The sequence below is a fragment of the Oncorhynchus masou genome, chromosome 27 (genome assembly GCF_036934945.1).
Source record: "Oncorhynchus masou masou isolate Uvic2021 chromosome 27, UVic_Omas_1.1, whole genome shotgun sequence".
Classification (NCBI taxonomy): domain Eukaryota; kingdom Metazoa; phylum Chordata; class Actinopteri; order Salmoniformes; family Salmonidae; genus Oncorhynchus; species Oncorhynchus masou.
The window spans coordinates 28,300,263-28,324,865 of NC_088238.1; the positions used below are offsets into that span (position 1 = coordinate 28,300,263).

General features: G+C 45.7%; 1 protein-coding gene across 1 annotated transcript in view; it reads right to left on the reverse strand.

Moving 5' to 3' along the window:
- LOC135515325 (metallophosphoesterase domain-containing protein 1-like) overlaps positions 1 to 24,603 on the reverse strand; it is a 36,560-nt gene that overhangs the window by 8,767 nt on the left and 3,190 nt on the right. The window contains exons 2-4 of the mRNA XM_064939006.1: positions 23,467 to 23,936; positions 22,629 to 22,810; positions 8,974 to 9,199 (exon numbers count right to left, since the gene is read on the reverse strand). Of these exons, the coding sequence (XP_064795078.1) occupies positions 8,974 to 9,199; positions 22,629 to 22,810; positions 23,467 to 23,639 (581 nt within the window). The 5' untranslated portion in view covers positions 23,640 to 23,936. The remainder of the gene's footprint in view (positions 1 to 8,973; positions 9,200 to 22,628; positions 22,811 to 23,466; positions 23,937 to 24,603) is intronic.

The following is a 24,603-nucleotide window of genomic DNA, read 5'->3' on the forward strand; positions in this document are numbered from 1 at the left end:
AACAATATTATACAGATGTGAAGCTGCCTGTACATTTCCTCTTGAAAATCTACATTTCTTTGTCAAATCAAGCTGGTTTCATCCATTCCCACAGCGAGCCCCATCAATGAAGCGCAGCTGCTGTCTAAACCAACCACTACCCCCCCATAAATCCCAGAGCTCCCACCTCTCTCTCTCTCATATCTACACCTCCACTGTGTCATTAATTCTGCTTGTTTGGTGAAATGCTGAAACATTGTTCCCACCGCCCCGTGTCGATCACATACTCACATGCACACACACTCGAGCTCACACACTCGCATGCACAAACACTCTCGCCCACTCACACTCACACACACACACACACACACACACACACACACACACACACACACACACACACACACACACACACACACACACACACACACACACACCTGGCCGGTCTCAGTCTCCCTATAGACTGATGATTCCCACATTTAATAAAACGCAGGCAGACTTCCTCTAAAGGGGAACGATGAGGGGTGGAGGGAATTAGGAGAGGAAAAAATAGGGGGAAAAGAAATATATGATATACTGTAGGGAGAAGGAGAGATGGATAGACAAAGACAAAAAAGAGAAGGAAGAATTAGAAATGGGAAAAAAAGAGTGATACAGACGTACCACCAGATAGCTAAAGAAAGTGAAACGAGACAGACACAGAGAGAGAGAGAGAGAGGGCAACAGAGGGACTGATGCGTAAGGTTAGTGACAGATGAATAGATGTGTCTCTTGTTCCTGCTCTCCTCTCTTCCTCTGTCACTCTTCCTCTCCCTCCTGCTTGCTGCTCTTCCTCTGTAATCAAGTTGGATGTCAGAAAAGACAAACGCATCCCTGTCCATCCTCGCTTCCCTCTTCTCCGTGCCTCTCCCCCCTCTTCTCCGTGCCTCTCCCCCCTCCTCCGTGCCTCTCCCCCCTCTCCTCTATGCCTCTACCCCCCTCTCTTCCGTGCCTCTCCCCCACTCTCCGCCGTGCCTCTCTCCCCCTCTCCTCCGTGCCTCTCTCCCCTCTCCTCCGTGCCTCTTCGCCGTGCCTCCCCCCCTTCTCCATTTCTATTTATTTTATTTATTTTTTAGAAACAGAAAAGTACAGATCAGCAGAAACTAGCCCAGTCAGAATCTCCGAATCTCAGAGGAAACCGTGTTTGATCAGGGACTGAGCCTCTCACACACGTCTCTCCTATACCCGTGCTATAGCTTACGCTTCATAATTGTACATCTGCCCACACGTCAAATCTACATCAGTGACATGCAATAAAGTGGGACTTAGGAAAGACTACTAGTAGTTAAACATACACAGGACTTTGTAGGAACTTCGGGCTACATGGCAGAATATGACATCTGGGTCGTTCACTATCGTATTATCACCAATATTTCTGGTGTTTTACATCGCACCATAAAACAGAAAGTGAAGCTCTGACACTAAATCAGGCTAAAAGCATTTCTTACCGTATTAACCCGAGAGAACGAGGAGGAAAGAACGCTTCTATTGACAATGTTTCAGCAATTTACTGCCCTTTTTCAAAATAAGTATTTTTACCATGAATTTATTATAAGTTACAACACAGTCGCCGATGCAATCTCAAGCAATATGCGGTAAACACAATTATGTCACCTTGTCCTCACAAGGTTCCAATATTAAGACGCGTAGTCACACTATGACACATCTGTCATGGATCCCTATGACATGCACTGTCAGGAATAGTTACCCTGCAACGGTCATGAAATGCTCTGTGAGTTTCTCCAGATTCTGTAGCCAACTACCCCGAACAAAGACCCCCCTCCTCTCTCCCTCTCCCTCTCCTCCCCCTATCCCTGGATGGGTAGTGCGAGGTACTGAGAGATGACAAATCTGCTGGGTCCTGACAGACGACTTCATGCCCAGCGATAATGAGCTCCCGTCGGATGCTGATCTCACAGGATGCTCAGAGACACGTTACACTAACGTTGCCGCTAGGGTGGGGGGATTCATGTGGACGTCCACATGCCGCCACCTACGTCTTCTCGCAAAGTGGATACACTTGACAGAAAAGTGTGAAAGAGAGAAAGGAAGGAGAGAATGAGAGAAGAAGAGAAGCATGGGGGGAGAAATGAGAGGCCGACGGACAAACAGACAGAGACAGGAAGATTGGAAGACAAAGAAAGACTAAGGGGATGAGGAAGTGAGTCTCTCTGTGGAAGTATGTGTGTGTGTGTGTGTTCAATGTGTGTGTGTTCAATGTGTGTGTATGTCAGCAGCATGTGTGTGTGGAGAGGTAGGGGTGTAGGCAGCGCCTGCTTCCAACATCGTGTAAACCTCCCTTGTTGCAGCAGGTGGAGGAAAGCTGCAGCAGCCCAGTGTGTGTGTGTGTGTGTGATGAGAGCAGGTGGGTGAGAGCTGTGTCATATGGAGGTGCCTGGAGCGGCAATGGAGAGAGGGGTCCAAACCCTGCAGGCTTTGGGGGGGGGGGGGGGGTGAGGACAGAGGAGGGCCAAGAAAGAAAGAGGGGAGGGGGCAGAGTGAGGAACAGAATACACCCAAATATGCCAGCAAGGTTCCCCTTAAAGATTTGTCTGTGCTTTGACCCGCCTAATGCTTAAAGTAGGGATCTTGTTTCAAGCCGGCACTCATGATGTTAAAGCCATGAGTTGACCTCCCATTTGGTTAACACTGATATGGGTCAACATGGTCATAAGGTCCAATGCACACTGACCACTTTGAAGTAAGCTGCAGGTTGAGTAAAAGATCGGACATCTCTAGCCTCTTATACCTGACACTAGCCCTCCTAGACGTTCTCCTGTGTCCATACCTGCCCATACACCCATAATCCACGGTCTAGTCTGACTCCATTCCAAACACCTCTGTAGAGTGTCACAACAGGTCTTTGTCGTATTTTGATTCCCATGGTTGAGCCTAGACTGCCGCCTGCCTGCTTGTCTCATTTCCTCATTTTCCCTAATAACAGCCGTGGCGCTAGGCGCTAACCCTGTTAGCGTAGAACATAATGAATTCCCATTTAAATAGCATTTAGAAGTGCTAGGGAAGCACATTTGTCCCTTCCTGTTCTAAATAATGACCAATTACCATGGAGGAAGAGGTGGCTTCACAGAGGAGGAGAGACAGTTGAGACGGCAGTGGGGGAGACGGGGGAAAGAGTGGAGAGACGGGGGAGGGGCTTTCCTTTTTAATTGGTGGCAGATCTCAATGTGACGCGTATCTTTTTCTTCTTATGATTCTGCAGAGGGGGGGAGATAGGGAGGGAGCGGGGAGAAGAGATAGGGGGAGAGAAAAAGGTAGATGAGGCAAAAAGTGAGGGGAGGAGGGAAAGAGCGAGAGAGAAAGAGGGCGAGTGACAGAGAGCGAAAGACAGAGGAACTAGCATGTGTCTAAGCTGTGTTTGTCTTGGAGGGATAATGTGCGTTAGCTACATCCACTACGGTCTAATTCTGTCCAGAAAAGCTGTTGGACTTCTTTTTTCCAACTCCTTCAGAGTGATAGTTGCCTTGGCAACCGTGGCAAATCTTCCCTTTCTCAAACAGATGTCCCATTTAGTTGGAAATTAGAATGTGCAAAAACCCACGAGACACAAATTATTTCAAAGTTCTCCATTGGACAGAGGGAGGGAGAAGAACAGGAAAGAAAGGAAAAGAAACAGGAGGGCCTTCTACTGATGCTCCCTCCCTCCCTCCCATCCACCAGTCTCCTGTGCATAAGGAAACACACTGATTCGCCAAAGATGGAGGTTGATGGGATGGTGGAGGGTGGGGTGAAAATATGGCAGGTGGGAGTGAAGAGGGACCCCTGTTCTGAACCAGTGCTGGGCATCATGGCAGCACGCGTGCCAGCACAGCAGAAGGGTCTGATATAGAGGACAGAGACACCCTAAGGGGGAAGAAATCACCCCACACACACAAACACTCACAGCATCATACAACCCCACTCACACCCCTGATGCCTTTTTGGACAAGCATTCCTGGTCCTCTAGACTGGTTCTGACTATGTTGTCTAATTGTGGTCAACAAGGACACTGACCAGTGACTGCTCACTGCCTGACCCAACTGAGACCGCAAGGGAGAAACTATACGCTGAGAACAACACTATATATGTGTGTGTGTGCAAGAAACAGAGAGGAGAAGAGGGAGAACATACAGACAGAATCACTTTAATTCAAATGTATTATGAAGCCCACATGCCTTGGAGGGGAAGCATTTGTGTGTAACCAAAGAGGATGGCCTACAGCACCACACACACAGACACACACACACAGACACACACACACATACACACACACACACACAAACACATGCCTTCCTCTTGAGGCCATTTAACAGGTAATTTAAAGAGAAATCCCTACAGGAAAAAGACACACTAAACGCCATCTCCTCCTCTCCTCCCTCGTTCATTCTCTCTCTCCCTCCCTTCTTAACGCCTCACCATAAGTGTGTTTACTCACCGGCAGGGACAGAGACTGACAGCACTTAGAGAAAGAGAATAGAGGAAAGAGATGAAATAACAAAGAGAATCTACAAGTGCTGAAGAAGGTAGTTTTTCTCTCCCTTTTCCCCTCCAAAGCTTAAGTGTCCGTGTATTACTACTCAGTGTTCATCACAGGCTACCTCACTGTCCCTCTTGGGGAATACACCTCAACCACTGGATACAGGCGATGTGGACGAACAAGAGAGAAAGAAGAAAAGAGGAGGGGAGAGAGAAGGATGGGTAGAGCACAGGGGTCCAGGGTTTTTGGGACAGTCTCTGAGCACATCAATGTTAATTTAGCAAGGCCTCTGGTGAGCAGTCCTAGACAATTAACACCCACCACAAGACACTACTGTAGCCAGATAGCTGGTTCCCACAGGGCAGGACGACAAGTCTCCCCTGCTCTCTTTCTCCCCCGCTCTCTCTCGTTATATCCTGTAAGAGCTGTTCAGCAGTAACAGCTAGAACTCATATACTATTTCCAAAGAGGTCAAATTACCTTCATCATTTCTACATGATCATTAGTCCTGCTATTAACAACCCCTCTGAGTATTCTGTCTCTCTCTCCCTCTTTCTCGCCCCGCCACTATCCACCCCTCCTCTCAGTCTACATCACAACACCTGTTCATTAAAAACAGAGCGCAAAGAGATCTCTCCTTCTTGCCATCCCTCCTTCATCAGAGAAGTTTTCAAAACAGGGGGAGCAGGTATTCTGTCCCTCACCATGAATCAAAGAAAGCAGAGGGGGAGGAAGAGGAGAAGACTCTCTTCATCTCTTTAGTTTTTCTGATGAGCTTTCTTAATTGGGCCACTATAGAAAAAAGTGAATTCCTAAATAATTAAAAAATCTAATTAAGGAGTCTTTAGCATCTCCATGCTTAATTATTCCATTCGGAGAGCAGTGGGGAGCGATACATTTCTCCCGTTTAAATTTTTCTTTTTTAAGTCTCTCCTCTCCTCATCCCACCACTCCCCCATCAAGAAACAGCTCCTGATTTCTCTCCTCTGTCCTCCCCCTCTCTCTCTCCCGTCGCTCTTCAGATGTGTGTGTGTGTGTCTGTGTCTGCCGTCCTCAGAGACGGTCATTATGAACACTTAAGAGTTAACTCCACAGAGAGGGCCGCTATAAGGCCTCTGTTACTCTCTCCACCCCCTCTTCTACACCTCTCCCCCTTTCCCGCGCTCCTTTCGCCATTCCTGCCTCTCAATCTCTACATCTCTTTCTTTACACCATTCTCTTACCTGCTTTCTACACCCTCTCCCGTTTACTATCTCCTCTCTGTAATAACATTCCTATCTCCCTGCTATATCTCTCTCTCATTGGTGTTCCAACCTCCCTGCCGAGTCCAAAAGAAGCGCAAAGCTTCTTTGAGAAAACCAGTGAAGAGAGTGAAATACTCGGAGGATCTACGTGGAACTAAAGCTGTAGAAAGAACATGTTTAAAATGACATTTGTTTAACTACAAGGCCGATCATTCATTGGTCAGTCCATGATCAAGGTGAGGGCGACACAGTTGTGTTGAATTGAATCATCGGTGTGGAGATTACCACTGAATCCCAAATCAATTCATCGTTTAAGGGACTGGTTTACGATGAATTGAATCATCGGTGTGTGGAGATTACCACTGAATCACAATTCAATTCATCGTTTAAGGGACTGGTTTACGATGAAATTAATCAGGCCCACGCAGTCTCTGCTAATCATTTAAATAGGCTACATCATTTATAGTTCACTTCTTGGCTATACCAGCAGGGCACACACACACGCACACATGCACACACGCACCACAGTGTTGTGATCTCCTTAATTAGCCATGTGATTAGCTACATTGGAAGTCTGCAGTGAAGCGAGGAGCTCTCTCCCTCGTGTAAAGCAAAACATGTGTTCCCGAGACCTTATACATTCTGACACACACACGCACACACAGCTGTAGACTACACTAATGCTGCCACCTCTGCCCTCTCAGACACACTCAAAAAAAGAAATGAATAAAATCCCAAACACAGTTCAGCAGGTCTACATTAAAACTCCCCTCACTCGTTCCAGTTTCTCCTCCTTCTCCATCGTTCCGCTGTGTTTCTGTGCTTGTGTTGTGTGCAGCGGCTCTGCCTCGTTTGGGCTTTGAAAAGACGACCACTGTGGCTAATTCCCATGCCTCCTACACTACTGTTAGACTATGGTTCGGGGCTCTTCTGTTCTACCGCCATCACAGACACACACACACACACACCTTCCATTCTGCCTCCATGTCCCTTTAGCTCCGAGACGCGGGGTGGCTTTGCGATACGCCCATGACAAATGACTTATAAACTTGCATTACCGTCAGAACAGGAACAGAGGCACACACACACACACACACACACACACACACACACACACACACACACACACACACACACACACACACACACACACACACACACACACACACACACACACACACACACACACACACACACACACACAACTGCTCCCCCATGCTGTCCTTTTGATTCCACATTTCAGAGAATGACAAATTGTTAGGATTTGGGTAGGATGCAGCATGCTATGTTCGGATCTAATTTTGGCTGGAGACTGGGGCGTGGGGATAGGGATTGTGGAGCTGTGTGTGTGTGTGTGTGTGTGTGTGTCTGTGACAGAGACATGGGACGGACAAGAAAGCACCATGCTGCGAGCCACATGCAATCAGACCCCCATGAGGAGAGAGGGATGGATGGAGCGATAGAAGAAAGAACAAGTGATTGAAGGATGACAGAACAGAAGTAAAGATGGATGGAGGGATGGGGAGAAGGAGAGATATGGGCTTGGAGCATGGCTTTGTGGAATAGTGATTGCTGAGGGGATTGAGGGAGAAGAATGGAGGAAATGAGACAGGGAAAGATAAGGGGAAGAAGGGAGATGGAGGGAGGGTGAGAGGGGAGCAGAGGAGAGAATGACTGGAGCAGAGGGGAGAACGACAGGAGCAGAGGGGAGAACGACTGGAGCAGAGGGGAGAACGACAGGAGCAGAGAACGACAGGAGCAGAGAACGACAGGAGCAGAGGGGAGAACGACAGGAGCAGAGGGGAGAACGACTGGAGCAGAGGGGAGAATGACTGGAGAAGAGTGGAGAACGACAGGAGCAGAGGGGAGAACGACTGGAGCAGAGGGGAGAACGACAGGAGCAGAGAACGACAGGAGCAGAGGGGAGAACGACAGGAGCAGAGGGGAGAACGACTGGAGCAGAGGGGAGAACGACTGGAGCAGAGGGGAGAACGACTGGAGCAGAGGGGAGAACGACTGGAGCAGAGGGGAGAACGACAGGAGCAGAGAACGACAGGAGCAGAGGGGAGAACGACAGGAGCAGAGGGGAGAATGACTGGAGCAGAGGGGAGAATGACTGTGCGGTTACAGTTCATTCAGGGCAGATGACTCATCAGGGCAGGAGACACAGACAGACAGGCAGAGAGGCTTCTTTCCTCCCACCACCCCGAGGCTACAGTACAGGCCGGTCACGGGCCATAAAGCAGTCCCAGTCTGGCATCGCCATGGAGACGGGACTGGAGTGGGTAAAGCAGGCGCTGTCCCACTGCTCCTGACAGAGATTAGAGAGAGACAGAGACATCCTCGTTCCCCCGTGTTCCCCCGTGCTCCCACTGCCGAGCCAGCGACATGTGGAGCGCACAGACAGACAGGTGGATTGAGGGAGAGAGAGAGGGATGAGGAGAGGTAGAGAGATAGAGGGAGCAGACAGTGTAGAGAGAGAAACACACGATGCCTCCAGCTGGAGTCCCTCTGTGCTGGAGGAACAGAGCCTCGGGCTGCTGCAACACACACACACACACACACACACACACACACACACACACACACACACACACACACACACACACACACACACACACACATTATTTAATCTACCTTCTGTAGCAAGCCTACTGCACCAGCCAAGCCCGGCCGGTGTTACTGAATTGAAGCTGTGTGCACCATTCTTCCTCTCACCCCCTCTGTCTTCAGTTCTCTCCCTCTCTCCCCCCATCCCTCCTTCCTCTCTCTCCGCCTTCTCGCACTCTCAACACACCTGAGGCATCTCTCCATAGCGGCTATTCCTAACTCAAGGGACCCCACTATCTCAGCAAACCAATTACCTAGCACAGGGGTCCCCACACCCATCCCAGTGCCTACACACTGCCTCTGGGGCCCCTCACCAAAAACACATACTGCATTATGGGGCATCGGTAAACCAGCACCACACACAGGCGCTAACCAGGGAGAGAGAGGAGAGGAGAGAGGGAGGGAGGCAGTGAGAAAGAGAAGAAGGAACCATAGCTAGAGAGGTAGCCAATGAAAAAAAGAGCATGGGAGGAAGTGTGTGGAGGGGAGGGTGAGTGAATGACTGACAGGAAAGTAAGTGGAGAGGAAGGACAAAATGGTTGTGAGAGAAGATTGATAGATAGAAATAGATCAAGTAGTAGGAGTGTTGTCAACTATCAGGTATACTGCAGTTACAGAGTCACCCACCAGGGGGAGCCGTAGATACGGAAGCCTCGTACAGTGACCTCTGAGTCCTGCAGGTAGATACAGTTGGTGAGCAGGGACTGGACGTTTTCGTAGTTCTCTGGTTTCAGCTTGGAGGCCGACGGGAAGTAGTAGAAGTCCTGCTTGATCAGGTCAGCCATGAACTCCTGGTCAAAGGTCAACTCATGGTTCCCCGCAATCACTATCTTTATGTCATACGGCAAGGTGCCTGGGAGGGAGAGGAGAGAAAGGAGAAAATGGACCATCAGTTCAAAAGTAGTCCACACCCATTCAAAAACTTCTACAGGTGCAACAGAGTACCAAACTCCAATGGAAAAAGAGAATTTAATTGAAACGGAATTTCTTTCTTTTTGTCTCATCTGTCATAGGTCATAGGTCTTACTAGCTCCGATCCATCTTAGTTGCAATAGTGTCAACAATCGAATTTGCTTTGTTCGTTCTCACAAAGACATCTCTTATCTGACAGTTACAGTTCCATTAATCACAGATAACAAAGGAATAGGAAAGGAAATATTTCACAGAACTTTTAATACAGTTATTTCATTATTTAGCATTTTAGGAATATAGTAATTGTTTTGATTTTAGGAATATTATAAATAAAATGATTTTAGGTCTATAGTAAATAACAAACATATTCTATCTGAATAACTATTTTCTACATGAGCCATTGCTTGAGCATCTTTATCATAGAATGGACCCTTCATCCAAACTCAGTCAATAATCGTGTACTGTAACTCCTCCTCTTTAATTGGCTATTCGATCCGTGCTGCCTGTCAAACACTGGCAGGCCAACACACACATCTACATATCCCCTAATGGTTTCAAAGGGTTGATGAAAAAAACCTTGTGAAAAACCATGACAAATTTGGGGGTCTTCTTTGTCTACGAGACGTGAGATTCTTCGCCGTTTGTCAGGTAGCACAGTTGATGGAGACTTCAATCACTGTGCGTTTTTTGACAATTACTTCGAGAACGATGTGGCATGCTGTGTGTGTGTGTGTGTGTGTTGTGCTGCTGAAAAGGAGTAATTAAACTCAGCTTTAGCAGAGGCTGCCAAATCAAGAGACGGCTCTGTCACAACAGCCAGTCAGAGAACAGTGACAGCATCCAGAGAGACAGAAGGTGGGGGGGAAGGGGGTAGGAGAAATGGAGGAACCCGAAAATCCTTGAGTGGAAAAGAGGAAGAACTAGCTAGGCTGGATGTAACACTTTTTTATAGGGTTATTGTACAGATAGACATAATGGAAATAAACTTTATGGACCTTGATTTTAGTTTTTCTTACTTATGGAAACAACAAAATAACCTAAACCATAAGAATGATCTTACAACGATTTTTGCACCTGAAAACAAAGGCAAGTTTACATACTGGCATGATTTAACAGCAAAAACACGTGTGGCCTAATGTACACCTCACAAAGAAGGGTCATAACCCAACTTGTAACAATCATATAATTACAATTATAATTTTTCTATGGTTACAATAAATGTTCACAATGTGTAACCATAGAAATAGTGGAATGTGTTCAGGAACAGATAAATAGAGCAATGCCTTTAGTACAGTGCCTGCAAAGGTGTTCATGCCCCTTGACGTTTTTCCTATTTTGTTGCATTACAACCTGTCATTTAAATTGATTTTTATTTGGATTCAATGGACATAAACAAAACAGTCCAAATTGGTGAAGTGAAGTGAAATGAAACAAACAAACAACGGAATAGTGGTGTGTGCATATGTTTTCACCCCCTTTGCTATTAAGCCCCTAAATAAGATCTGGTGCAACCAATTACCTTCAGAAGTCACATAATGAGTTAAATAAAGTCCATCTGTGTGCAATCTAAGTGTCACAAGATCTGTCATATGATCTCAGTATATATACACCTGTTCTGAATGGCCCCAGAATCTGCAACACCACCAAGCAAGGGGCACCATGAAGACCAAGGAGCTCTCCAAACAGGTCAGGGACAAAGTTGTGGAGAAGTACAGATCAGGGTTGGGTTATAAAAAAATATCTGAAACTTTGAACATCCCACGGAGCGCCATTAAATCCATTATTAAAAAATGGAAAGAATATGGCACCACAACAAACCTGTCAAGAGAGGGCCGCCCACCAAAACTAATCAGAGGCAACAAAGAGACCAAAGATACCCATTAAGGAGCTGCAAAGCTCAACAGCAAAGATTGGAGTATCTGTCCATAGGACCACTTTAAGCTGTACACTCCACAGAGCGTGGCCAGAAAAAAAGCCATTGTTCAAGAATTGTTTTTGGTGTTTGCCAAAAGGCATGTGGGAGACTCCCGAAACATATGGAAGAAATATGGAAGAAGATACTCTGGTCAGATAAGACTCATATTTAGCTTTTTGACCGTCAAGGAAAACGCTATGTCTGGCACAAACCCAACACCTCTCATCACCCCGAGAACACCATGTTTTTCATCGTCAGGGACTGGGAAACTGGTCAGAATTGAGGGAATGATAGATGGCGTTAAATACAGGGAAATTCTTGAGGGAAACCTGTCTCAGTCTTCCAGAGATTTGAGACTGGGACAGAGGTTCACCTTCCAGCAGGACAATGACCCTAAGCATAATGCTAAAGCAACACTCAAGTGGTTAAAGAGGAAACATTTAAATGTCTTGGAATGGCCTAGTCAAAGCCCAGACCTCAATCCAATTGAGAACCTGTGGTATGACTTAAATATTGCTGTACACCAGCAGAACCCATCCAACTTGAAGGAGCTGGAGCAATTTTGCCTTGAAGAATGGGCACAAATCCCAGTGGCTAGATGTGCCAAGCTTATAGATACATACCCCAAAAGACTTGCAGCTGTAATTGCTGCAAAAGGTGCCTCTACAAAGTATTGACTTTGGGTGGGTGAATAGTTTTTTTTGTCTTATTATTTGTTTGTTTCATAAGACAAAATATTTAGCATCTTCAAAGTGGTAGGCATGTTTTGTAAATAAAATGATACAAACCCCTTCAAAAAATAAAGTTTAATTCCAGGTTGTAAGGCAACAAAATAGAAAAAATGGCAAGGGGGTGAATACTTTTGCAAGCCACTTGTATATATCTTCATCCTTTACTGACAGACAACCCAAGTGCTATTTCTAGAAAATAAAAACTAAATCCTGAACTCTTCATAACAGAGCCAATTTCAGAAGCCAACCAAGGCCCCAGAGTTCCCAAACACCAACATGGGGTTCCCAAACACCAACACGGATTGGCTGGTATTCACAGTTCCACTCAAGAGAGAAGTGGCATCCTTCAAAATGATCGAAGTCCAGCCTAAGAAATCAACCCTCTGCATCATCCAGCTGACCCTGAAAAAGGTGTTCAGGGACATGTGGCATTTTGCAGCGATGATGAACCATCTCACAGATCTACACGACGGCATGGTTGGCTCCATCTCACAGATATAGACAAATCGTCAGCTCCATTAAGGAATGATGTAGATGCCTATCAGAGGAGCAGGGTCTTCTTGTTCAGATTCCAACATGGTAGTTTGGCACGGAACGCCGGCTCAGTTTTGTAAAAGTAGTGAGGGAAGAGATCAGAAGGAAGTGTACTCAATGACTTTCCTTTAAAGAAGAACTTCTGGTTGCTTTGAGACACCAATACCTGCAGCCAGTGGACAATGTTAGGAGCTTCAGTTCATCTGATGACTTAAAGGGACATTTAATTTTCATCATCACCAGCACCACCCCAACATCAATATGTGTGAAAATGGCGTGTTTCTATGTTTTGTGGAAAAAAAGATTTCCAATTACCTCTTCGGTCTGCATCGTGTGATTTTAACCAATTATGAGTAGGCATTGCCTACTAATTTGTTGATGTTGTCATTGGAAACACTTATCTTCCCCTTTTACCAGAAAACGTGCCATTTTCACATATGTTGATGTTGGGGTGGTGCTGGAGATAATGAATATGAAGATGAACAATTTTGAAATGTCCTTTTAACCTCTTGGAACTCCCCATCCCGGATCCGGGATCGTGACTAAAGCCTCAGGCTCATTAGCATAACGCAACGTTAACGATTTCTGAAAATCGCAAATAAAATGAAAATAATGCGTCTGCTCTCAAGCTTAGCCTTTTCTTAACAACACTGTCATCTCAGATTTTCAAAATATGCTTTTGAACCATAGAAATTGACTAATTTGTGTAAGAGTATGCAAAGCTAGCATAGCATTTTGAGTAGCATTTAGCACGCAACATTTTCACAAAAACCAGATAACCAAATAAATAAAATAATTTACCTTTGAAGAGCTTCTGATGTTTTCAATGAGGAGACTCTCAGTTACATACCAAATGCGCAGTTTTTCCTGAAAGCGTCTGTGTGTAGGAGAAATCGTTCCGTTTTCTACATTGCGTCTGGCTACCGAAACGAACCGAAAATTCAGTCACCTACAACGTAAAACTTTTTCTGGATTAACTACATAATATCGACCGAAACATGGCAAACGTTGTTTGGAATCAATCCTCAGGGTGTTTTTTCACATATCTCTTCATTGATATGCAGTTCGTGGAAGCTTGCTTTCCTCTCTGTATCCCATGGAAAAATACTGGCAGCTGTCTTTTGCGCACCAATTTCGGCGCAGGACACCGGGCGGACACTTGGTAAATGTGGTCTCTTATGGTCAATCTTCCAATGATCTGCCTACAAATACGTCACAATGCTGCAGACACCTTGGGGAAACGACAGAAAGGGCAGGCTCATTCCTCTCGCATTCACAGCCATATAAGGAGACAATGGAAAACAGAGCCTCAAAAATCCTGCTCATTTCCTGGATGCCGTCTCATCTTGGTTTTGCCTGAAGCTCACGTTCTAGGGCACGCACAGAAAATATCTTGGTAGTTCTGGACACGTCAGAGTGTTTTCTTTCGAAAGCTATCAATTATATGCATAGTCGAGCATCTTTTTGTGACAAAATATCTTGTTTAAAACGGGAACGTTTTTCATCCAAAAATGAAATAGCGCCCCCAGAGCATCAACAGGTTAAAGACGATAAGCCTGCAGATACCCCTGGAGAAAGGACAACAGCAGAAGTTGGAACCCCCATACACTGCAAGCCTGATGTCCCATTTGCAGATGATCAGATAGGCTGTCAAAAAGCCTAAGTTAAAGACGTTGGCGATTTGGAGCTTCTTCCCTGCAGTAGCCAAAGCATTTAATTGCGCCCCTGTTACCCTAGATAGGATGTGACCGGATAAAATCCATCAAATACGTTCACTGGCCCTCAGTTAGGAGTGGAGTTAGGTTGACTGGACTGAAACAAACCTCGTTCAATAAACACGCTCCCGCATCCACCTCCATTAATTCAAGTTTTATGGGTGACATTTTAAATCATGTTCTATGAAAGACTGAATCTGCATATTGTATGACTCGGATTATGGCCAGGAGCGTTTCCTGACTACATGACCTTACCAGGAAAAGCTCCTGGTCCTATGTACTTTATGAACACCACCAGTGATAAAAACATTGTGTTCTTCCAATGAGTCAAAGCAGGCCGTGCGTGTCTCTTTATCAAACATAATCTACATAAAGGCACAGTGGATCAACGTAGCAACGCTCAAATCACCATTCCACAATCCAGTCTTTCTCCCACATACCCAAAGCACACACGTTGGACACAATAATTCACTAAACCACAAAAGTAGATGGAGAAAGACGAATGCGATGCTTTTGGAAAAGAGAAAGGAAGGTGAGAGAGAGACGAGAGAGAGTGAGAGAGAGAAAGAAAGAGGCAGAGAGACTAATCCAAATATGCAGGCAGCGGAGCACTGTCTGCTGTTGTTAGCAACCATCTCTTCCCAGCTTTTGTCTTAGATTTCAAAAGCCGCTTTCAAGCAACAAATAGTTTACATTTCCCTGTGAATCACCCGCACAAAGCAGCAAGCCTTCTCTGTGTTTCAGTTCAAAAGAAGTAATCAAATAAAAACACATGTACACACACACACACAGTAAAACACACCCGAAAACATGCACAACACTTATAAGTCTAAAGCTTGTCTAAGCAGCCCTGCACTACATTCTCCTCCCAAAAGACACACTGCAGAGGCACTCTCTCTCCATCCCTCCCTCTCTATCTCTCTCTCTCTCCATCCCTCAGCCTCCCTTTATCCCTCTCATTTCCTCCCTCACTGTCCAGTGTGTGTGTGTGTGTGTGTGTGGTTTATTACAGACCCAGTGCTAACAGGGTTAGTTAAGGGGAGTGATCTGCTGTCTGAAGGGACCTGTGCTTGACTAGATACAGTGGAATGTGCTCTATACTGGCCTTTACAATAACCCCCAAATCCTCAATATCCTAGAAGCCGAGGAGGGCGGTTAGTCTGTGTGTCTGTGTGAAGCTTCCGGCGCTCCCGCCACCATTGTTCCGGTGTTCCGATGGGTGGTCCTTGCCCTTTGAAGAAGAAAATCCCTGTTTTGCCCAAATCCATGGCATGTCGAGGGGGATTACTGCCCTTTGTGTGTGTGTCTCTGTGTGTCTGTGTGTGTGTGTACATGTGTTTGTCTGCAAGCCCAACTTGTTCTAGCTGCCCATGGACATAACAGAGTGTGTATCTACCAGTAATTACTATAATGTCTCCTGTACATTCAATCAAGTCATTCTATGCCATAACAGCCTAGTAACATTGGTCTGTCTACAGAAGCAATAACTTCTGTTGATAAGAAAAAAGACATGTTGAGACTAAACCTGGATTAGCATTACAATGCCCATTCAGTGTGTGTGTGTGTGTGTGTGTGTGTGTGTCTAATCCCTCCCACCTGAACATGAAGCCATGAAGCAGACACACTCTCCTAATTTCCTGTTTAAACACCACCCACACACCCGTGTCACATACATAATCGACAAAAACACGCACACAAAAACACAAGCGACTAAGCAAGCAACACACTCTGCCCTCACACAGTACATTCCTGTAATCACACAAACACACATTTCCTTTGCACACACAACCTAAACGCAAATCCAACAGACGGTAACACCGCACCATCTCCGGCCTAGTAGGAGGTCTCTGTCTTTCCTCTCACTCTCTCACTTTATCTATCTCTCGTTTCACTCTCTCTCTCTTTATCTATCTCTCGTTTCACTCTCTCTCTTTGTCTATCTCTCATTTCACTCTCTCTCTTTATCTATCTCGCGTTTCACTCTCTCTCTTTATCTATCTCTCGTTTCAGTCCCTTTCTCTCTTGCTGTTCCGCTTTCATACCAAGCCTAGCACATACAGAAGACAAAGCATCAAAAGAGCAGCCTGTCCTGTTCTTCGTCACAATGTCACATCAATAGTACAGTGGGGCAAAAAAGTATTTAGTCAGCCACCAATTGTGCAAGTTCTCCCACTTAAAAAGATGAGAGAGGCCTGAAATCAACTGCGGGAGCAATTATTAGGAAATGGAAGACATGCAAGACCACTGATAATCTCCCTGGATCTGGGGCTCCACGCAAGATCTCACCCCAGAACCACACGGGGGGACCTAGTGAGTGACCCGCAGAGAGTTGGGACCAAGGTAACAAAGCCTACCATCAGTAACACACTACGCAGCCAGGGACTCAAATCCTGCAGTGCCAGACGTGTCCCCCTGCTTAAGCCAGTACATGTCCGTCTGAAGTTTGCTCGAGAGCAATTGGATGATCCAGAAGAAGATTGGGAGAATGTCATATGGTCAGATGAAAACAAAATATAACTTTTTGGAAAAACTCAACTCGGCATGTTTGGAGGACAAAGAATTCTGAGTTGCATCCAAAGAACACCATACCTACTGTGAAGCATGGGGGTGGAAAACATCATGCTTTGGGGCTCTTTTTCTGCAAAGGGACCAGGACGACTGATCCGTGTAAAGGAAAGAATGAATGGGGCCATGTATCTTGAGATTTTGAGTGAAAACCTCCTTCCATCAGCAAGGGCATTGAAGATGAAACACGGCTGGGTCTTTCAGCATGACAATGATCCCAAACACACCGCCCGGGCAACGAAGGAGTGGCTTCGTAAGAAGCATTTCAAGGTCCTGAAGTGGCCGAGCCAGTCTCCAGATCTCAACCCCATAGAAAATCTTTGGAGGGAGTTGAAAGTCCGTGTTGCCCAGCAACAGCCCCAAAACATCACTGCTCTAGAGGAGATCTGCATGGAGGAATGGGCCAAAATACCAGAAACAGTGTGTGAAAACCTTGTGAAGACTTACAGAAAACATTTGACCTCTGTCATTGCCAACAAAGGGTATATAACAAAGTATTGAGATAAACTTTTGTTATTGACCAAATACTTATTTTCCACCATAATTTGCAAATACATTCATAAAAAATCCTACAATGTGATTTTCTGGATTTTTTCTCTCTCATTTTGTCTGTCATAGTGGAAGTGTACCTCTGATGAAAATTACAGGCCTCTCTCATCTTTTTAAGTGGGAGAACTTGCACAATTGGTGGCTGACTAAATACGTTTTTGCCCCACTCTATATGTGTAGGGTGAACAGCTGGTTCTGAGCTTGACTTTGAAAGAGAAGAGAAAAAATAATTTAAAAAATACTTTAGTGAACTAACACTCAAACTTTTTTTCATACTAGCTCTGACCTGGCTGATAGCTACTTCATTGAAGAAAAATATACTTACTATGACTTTGATATGTGGTTACCCCAACTAGCTACACTACATGACCAAAAGTATGTGGACACCTGCTCATTGAACATCTCATTCCAAAATCATGGGCATTAATATGGAGTTGGTCACCTTTTGCTGCTATAAAAGCCTCCACTCTTCTGGGAAGGCTTTGCACTCGATGTTGGAACATTGCTGCGGGGACTTGCTTCCGTTCAGCCACAAGAACATTAGTGAGGTCGGGCACTGATGTTGGGCGATTAGGCCTGGCTCGCAGTCGGCGTTCCAATTAATCCCAAATGTGCTCGATGTGGTTGAGGTCAGGGCTCTGTGCAGGTCAGTCAAGTTCTTACACACCGCTCTCGACAAACCATTTATGTATGGACCTGGCTTTGTGCACAAGGGCATTGTCATGCTGAAACAGGAAAGGGCCTTCCCCAAACTGTTGCCACAAAGTTGGAAGCAAAGAATTGTCAAGAATGTCATTGTATGCTGTAGCATCAAGATTTCACTTCACTGGAACTAAGGGGCCTAGCATGAACCATGAAAAACAGCCTCAGACCATTATCCCTCCCCCACCAAACTTTACTGTTGACACTGATATGACGGTAATAACACACAAATGATTGTATTTTTCTTGTCTATTTCTTGTCACTCACAAAATTAGAGTTTGCTATTCACAAGAAGCATTACCAGATGTGAACTATGCCTCGAACAAAAGAGATCTCAGAAGACCTAAGATTAAGCTGGAAAGGGTTACAAAAGTATGTCTAAAAGCCTTGATGTTCATCAGTCCATGGTAAGACAAATAGTCTATAAATGGAGAAAGTTCAGCACTGTTGATACTCTCCCTAGAAGTGGCCGTCCTGTAAAGATGACTGCAAGAGCACAGCACTGAATGCTCAATGAGTTTAAGAAGAATCCTAGAGTGTTAGCTAAAGACTTACAGGAATCTCTGGAACATGCTATCTTCGTTGACGAGTCTACGATACATAAAACACTAAACAAGAATGGTGTTCATTGGAGGACACCACGGAAGAAGCCACTGCTGTCCAAAAAAAACATTGCTGCACATCTGAAGTTCGCAAAAGAGCACCTGGATGTTCCACAGCGCTACTGGCAAAATATTCTGTGGACAGATGAAACTACAGTTGAGTTGTTTGGAAAAAACACACAAGACTATGTGTGTTTGGAGAAAAAAAGTTTCAGCACACCAACATCAAAACCTCATCACAACTGTAAAGTATGGTGGAGGAAGCATCATGCTTTGCTTTGCTGCCTCAGGGCCTGGACAGCTTGCTATCATCGCCGGAAAAAATTAATACCCAAGATTATCAAGACATTTTGCAGGAGAAGGCTATCTGCCCACCAATTGAAGCTCAACAAACGTTGGTTGATGCAACATGACAACGACCCAAAACACAGAAGTAAATCAACAGAATAGCTTCAACAGAAAAAAAATATGCCTTCTGGAGTGGCCCAGTCAAGGTCCTGACCTCAACCCGATTAAGATGCTGTGGCATGACCTCAAGATAACACTTCACACCAGACATCCCAAGAATATTGCTGAACTGAAACAGTTTTGTAAAGAGGAATGGTCCAAAATTCCTTCTGACCGTTGTGCAGGTCTGATCAGCAACTACAGAAAACGTTTGACTGAGGTTATTGCTGCCAATGTAGGGTCAACCAGTTATGAAATCCAAGGGTTCACATACTTTTCCCACCCTGCACTGTGAATGTTTACACGGTGTGTTCAATAAAGACATGAAAACATGTAATTGTTTGTGTGTTATCAGTTTAAGCAGACTGTGTTTGTCTATTGTTGTGACCTAGAAGAAGATCAGATCAAATTGTATGACTAATTTATGCAGAAGTCCAGGTATTTCCAAAGGGTTCACATACTTTTTCTTGCCACTGTAAAAAGTTAGAACCAAGCCCCCATCCTCATCCACACCTCTGCAACTCCCCCATGCGGTTCACCAGGTTACCGTAGGCATGCGCCAGTGTCAGCACCAGCAACATAGCTCTGGGCTCCGTACACCCCACCCCCTGCATCGGTTGCTTCCTGGACTTCCACACAGCCATTTTCACCTGCCGCAACAAGTAATTACCTAGACGGTCCCTCCACCTGTTGACGACACTAAACCTAGGTCCTCCAACGTATTGTATTGTTAGTGTATGCCCCAACACTAGCTCTGTACACCACCCCCCTGGACATAGAAAGAACAAGAGCTGCACTGTCTCCTCCTCCCCACTGATGGATCAAGGTGCGACGAGCGAGAGACAGGTTAACATGCTGAACCTGGATCATGTAGAGAGAGCAGTATGTGAAGAGAAAGACAGCACTCATGAAATGTTTATGATTGTCTTTTCTATTAGTGAGCTAAGGAGAGGGTTGGGTTGAGGGGGGGGGTCATGGAGTGGACATAGTATGTACACTAACACACACCGTGCTCCCAAGGTGCCTACACGGCAATAGCATCATAGGAGTCAACCATCTATTATTCAGGAGAAAAAGGGAGCAGAGAGGAACAGGTGCTAAATAAAGAGTAGTAACCTAGACACAGGTGTCTCTGAACTCTACAAACCTGAGAGACAGACAGACAGAGAGACAGACAGGGAGAGAAACAGGGAGAGAGACAGACAGGGAGAGAGACAGGGAAAGAGATGGGAAGAGAGGGATATGCAAATACAGAGAGTAAAAGACCAAGGGAGAGATAGAGACAAGGAAAATGAAATAAGAGCGAAAGAGCAAAAGAGAGGGAAAGAAAGGAATGGACAGGGGAATAAAGAGAAGTGAGAGAGAAAAGAGGAGTATATAGAGCAGCAAGTTAAGAATGAAAGCAGCTCCATTCTTGACCCCTGTTGGACCCAGAAGCACAATGAGATCCATATTTAACCAGCGATGGAGAGCAGGAGGCAGCACAGAGCACATCTACTACTGGATACAGGCCCCGCTCCGCGACCCTCCACCATCACGTGATGAATGAAGACGCCACTGAAATCTAAAGCAGAACCTTCTCTTTCTCATATAGACACACAGGGACAATGTGCACACGCACTGCAACGCCTCCCCTGACTTAATGCATAGTACAGGTTCATCATATGGTTGGCGTCTTCTGTGTAATTGGTCTTGACTGCATTGATTCCCAATGGGCTGTGAAGTGTTAGGAGCAGTAGTGTGTGTGTGAGGACACTGTATGAGAGGCACTGGAAGCTGATCAAAGAGAGCGTTATTGGATAGAATTGTACTGAAGTGGTGCTGTGTACCCACTCTGTCTACCTACTCTCTCCATCTCTTCCTCCTATCTCCTTCTCCAGTCAATCTGACACCATGCCTAAGATATCATGATTATATGCCTTAACACAAAACCAGGTCTTTCTTAGAATCCACAGAATTCATTTTCACTAAAACAACCAGATCTGTCTTCTGGTTCTCAAGGGACCAAAGCTGAGGATAGCCAGCTACAGATAGACCTTCAATGGGATGAAGTTCAACTCTATCTCCCCATTTTCCTCTTTCTCTTCCACAGTCCTCTCCCCTCCCCTCCTCTCTCTCCCCCCTCTTCTCCTCATCTCCTGCAGTGTGCACCAGCTCTGACAAAGCCTTGAGCCCCTGCCAGAAGAACCGGGAGGAGCCTTCCTGCTAAAAATACTGAGAGAAGAAACGGAGGGAGCTGCCACGATGCCAAGTAGAAAGAGAGAGAGAGAGAAACGAGACCGTATCTTCATAAAGGGATGGAGAGAGAGATAGCGGAAGGGACAGAAGAAAAAGGGAGGGAACCAGACAAAAGAAAATACAGAAAGAAAGAAAGAAATAAAGAGAAGACAGACTTTCAGACAAAGGAAGAGAGGAAAGAAAGGACGGTTGGAATGAGTGTGTTCACCTGGCCATATGACAGTGTTTCCCTACAGTGTGCTTTTGTACCGAGGTACATCAGATCGTAGAAAGCCTAATACTGAGGCCAATGCTGAGCTCTCACTGGAGCCAGGCTGCAGACACAAAGTAGCATGAGCTATACATTCATCCTCTCTGAGTGAGTGAGTGAGTGAGTGCGTGAGAGAGAGAGAGAGAGAGAGAGAGAGAGAGAGAGAGAGAGAGAGAGAGAGAGAGAGAGAGGAACAGGAGAAGAATACAGATTATAAATATTTATACGAACGAGCAGGAGTGAAAGACAACTACAGGAAAAGGAGAAAAAGAGAGAATCGGGTATAGATTGAAAAAGAGAGACTTCATAAGGCACACCGGGCGTGTTTGGCGGGTTTTTATCTTCCTAGCAGTCTCTCCCGCCAGTCGAGGCGCGGGCGAGCAGGTTTTCAGCTCGTGCTCCCCGTCGACTAGCCTTGGGGGGGCTGAGCTGCCATCCCGTCTCCCCCTCCTCGAGCTTCATCCTTATCCCACTTACTCTCCATCGCCTCTACTCCCATCGCAAAGGGACGCTGGAAATAGGAATCACTGCAGCACGCTGGCTGGATTTCTAAAGTTATGGTTCTTACAAGATCTCTTAGAGTTAACGTTGGGTTCATGTTTTATGAAGACAGTAACAGTGACATGTGCCAACTATAATGTTACTGTTCTAACTACTGAACATTAACTGTGTGGGCAGTTTATTTTGCTCCTCTGTTTCCTCTTTTTATTTCTTTTTCATCAAGTATCCTTCCATCCATGACTTATTTGAGTCAAAAACACATTTTCTAATTTAATTTGTGGGTAAAAAATAGACATGTTTTCACTGGAGGCACTGGATTTTGAGTAAGCTAAAACACTTGTTGAACTCTTCTCAATGTCCATTTCTCCTTTCACTACAACAGCAAGTCTGGGCTACAGTCAAATAGAACAGCTTTAATAGTCCATTTTATATCACATTTTTATAGGGTTATTAGGAGACTTTCAGACAAAAAATGTACTTCTAAACGAGGAAGAAAACATTTTCAAATAGGATGTGTGACATTTTAAAATAAATTGTGCACCATTTCAAAAAACAAACATCTGTAGAATTGAAGAAATAAGAAATAGAGTACAAAACGTTGATGTGATTGGTCAGTCTTACCTAGCCAATCATTGAACTTCTTGACCTCAGAGGGCAGGCCCAGCTCTGTGAAGTCTCCAGCATGGATGAACACATCTCCATAGGGCATCTGAATGGCATCCGTACGGGAGTGGGTGTCTGAGATACACACAAAACGGGTGTAACCTGGCGGCTTGGGAGTGTCGTGGGGCAGGGGGTCCACCCTAAAGTCGAGAGAGAACGAAGGAGAGAGAGAGAGAATGGAGAAAAGCGTGAGAAAGACAGATAAACAATGGGAAGTCTCAAAGTGAAGAAGCAGATTTGCAGTGTTAATGTAGTCTGGATCATTATCCATCACCATCCCTTATAGAAAGTCAAAAAGAGAGAAAAAAGAGAGAAATGAAAAGTGGGAAAAAATGGAGAGGTCGGCCACAACAAGGAAAAGGAAAAGAAAGAAAAGCACAGACAGAGAGAGTCCTGTGGGAGTTTCTGTGAGTGTGCAGCAGCCCCAGAGAGTCTCCAGAGGGAGAAGGGAGCTGGTGAATAACAGTGGCCCACTTTAGTGAGCTCTCCTCCAGGTATACAGCAAGCCCTCAACACTCCACCATCACACAGAGACTGAAAGAAGGACAGAGGGACAGAGAGAAATGGAATGAGAGAGCAAATAACAGCATGCAGAAAGGATGGGTCTCAAAGAAAAAGAAAGAGGGAGAAAGGGGAGAGACGGGAATAGAGGAATAGAGAAGGGCTTGGGAACAGAGATAGAGACATAGAGACCAGGTGTCTGAACATATGTAGTGTGTATGCCAGCTTATGTGTATGCCTATGTATATCCGCAGGGGTGTGCTTCTGCCTGCCTGCATGCATGTGTTCTATTTACATGTGTACGTGCGGGGGCTGGAAGCGTCCCTGGTTGATGTTGTAGAAGGTGAAGGCCTGGGTGGGGTTGGTGCTGTATTCATCCACCTCCACGGCCACCCTGCCTGCCGCCCGCTGGGCCTGGGACTGCTGCTGCCGCCGTGCAGCCATGATCTCTGACAGGGTGAAGGCCATGCTTCTGGAGCCTGGGCCTGGGCCGCTACTGGACTGGGGAAGTGGTGGGTTGGGCTGGGGCTGACCCACTCTGGGCTGGCCTGGGGTAGACGTGGTCTGGCCTGGGCTGGAGGTGGCCTGGTCCTGGCACACACAGTAGTTAGGACTGGGAGTGAGGCCTGCTGGAGCGGTCAGGGTTGCGGATTGGCTCACCAGAGAGAGGCCCTCTGTCACAGCTTGGCCCACCTTGAAGAAACTATGCTGGGTTGCTGAGCGAGCATGTCCCCCCTCCAACTCCGGCTCAGTGTCCCCCTACTCCTGCACACACAGAGAACAGAACCACTGAGTGGAAATACAACGCCAATCTGGAATGCGCAGTTAAGAATGTAAATAAATCACTATCCACCAAAGCAACATAACCCAACCCCTAAGAGCATCTAAGGCTGTTACACTGTCAAGCAGATATCACATTTACTACTGCCTTTAAATTACAGCTCTGCTTCTGGGATTCTAGTAGGATTTCATACGGATCCTGTAAGATGGTGAGGGAGGGATGTAAGGAAGGAGGGTGATCATTTGGGGATGAGTGGGGGAACTGGATTTATCCTGGATTGTGCTGCTATGATGTCAGTGTGCCATGTCATTCATGTGAAAACGGCCACACACACCATTTCCTAATTATACACACTTAACACCATGACTCACACAGGCATACTCTTGTGTGTGTATGTAGGTATGTATGTATGTATGTATGTATGTATGTATGTATGTATGTATGTATGTATGTATGTATGTATGTATGTATGTATGTATGTATGTATGTATGTATGTATGTATGTATGTATGTATGTATGTACAGTATGTGTGTGTGTGTGTGTGTGTGAGAGGGAGAGAGAGAGAGCGAGAGAGAGGGGGAGAGAGAGAGAGAGAGAGAGAGAGAGAGAGAGAGAGAGAGAGAGAGAGAGAGAGAGAGAGAGAGTGGCAG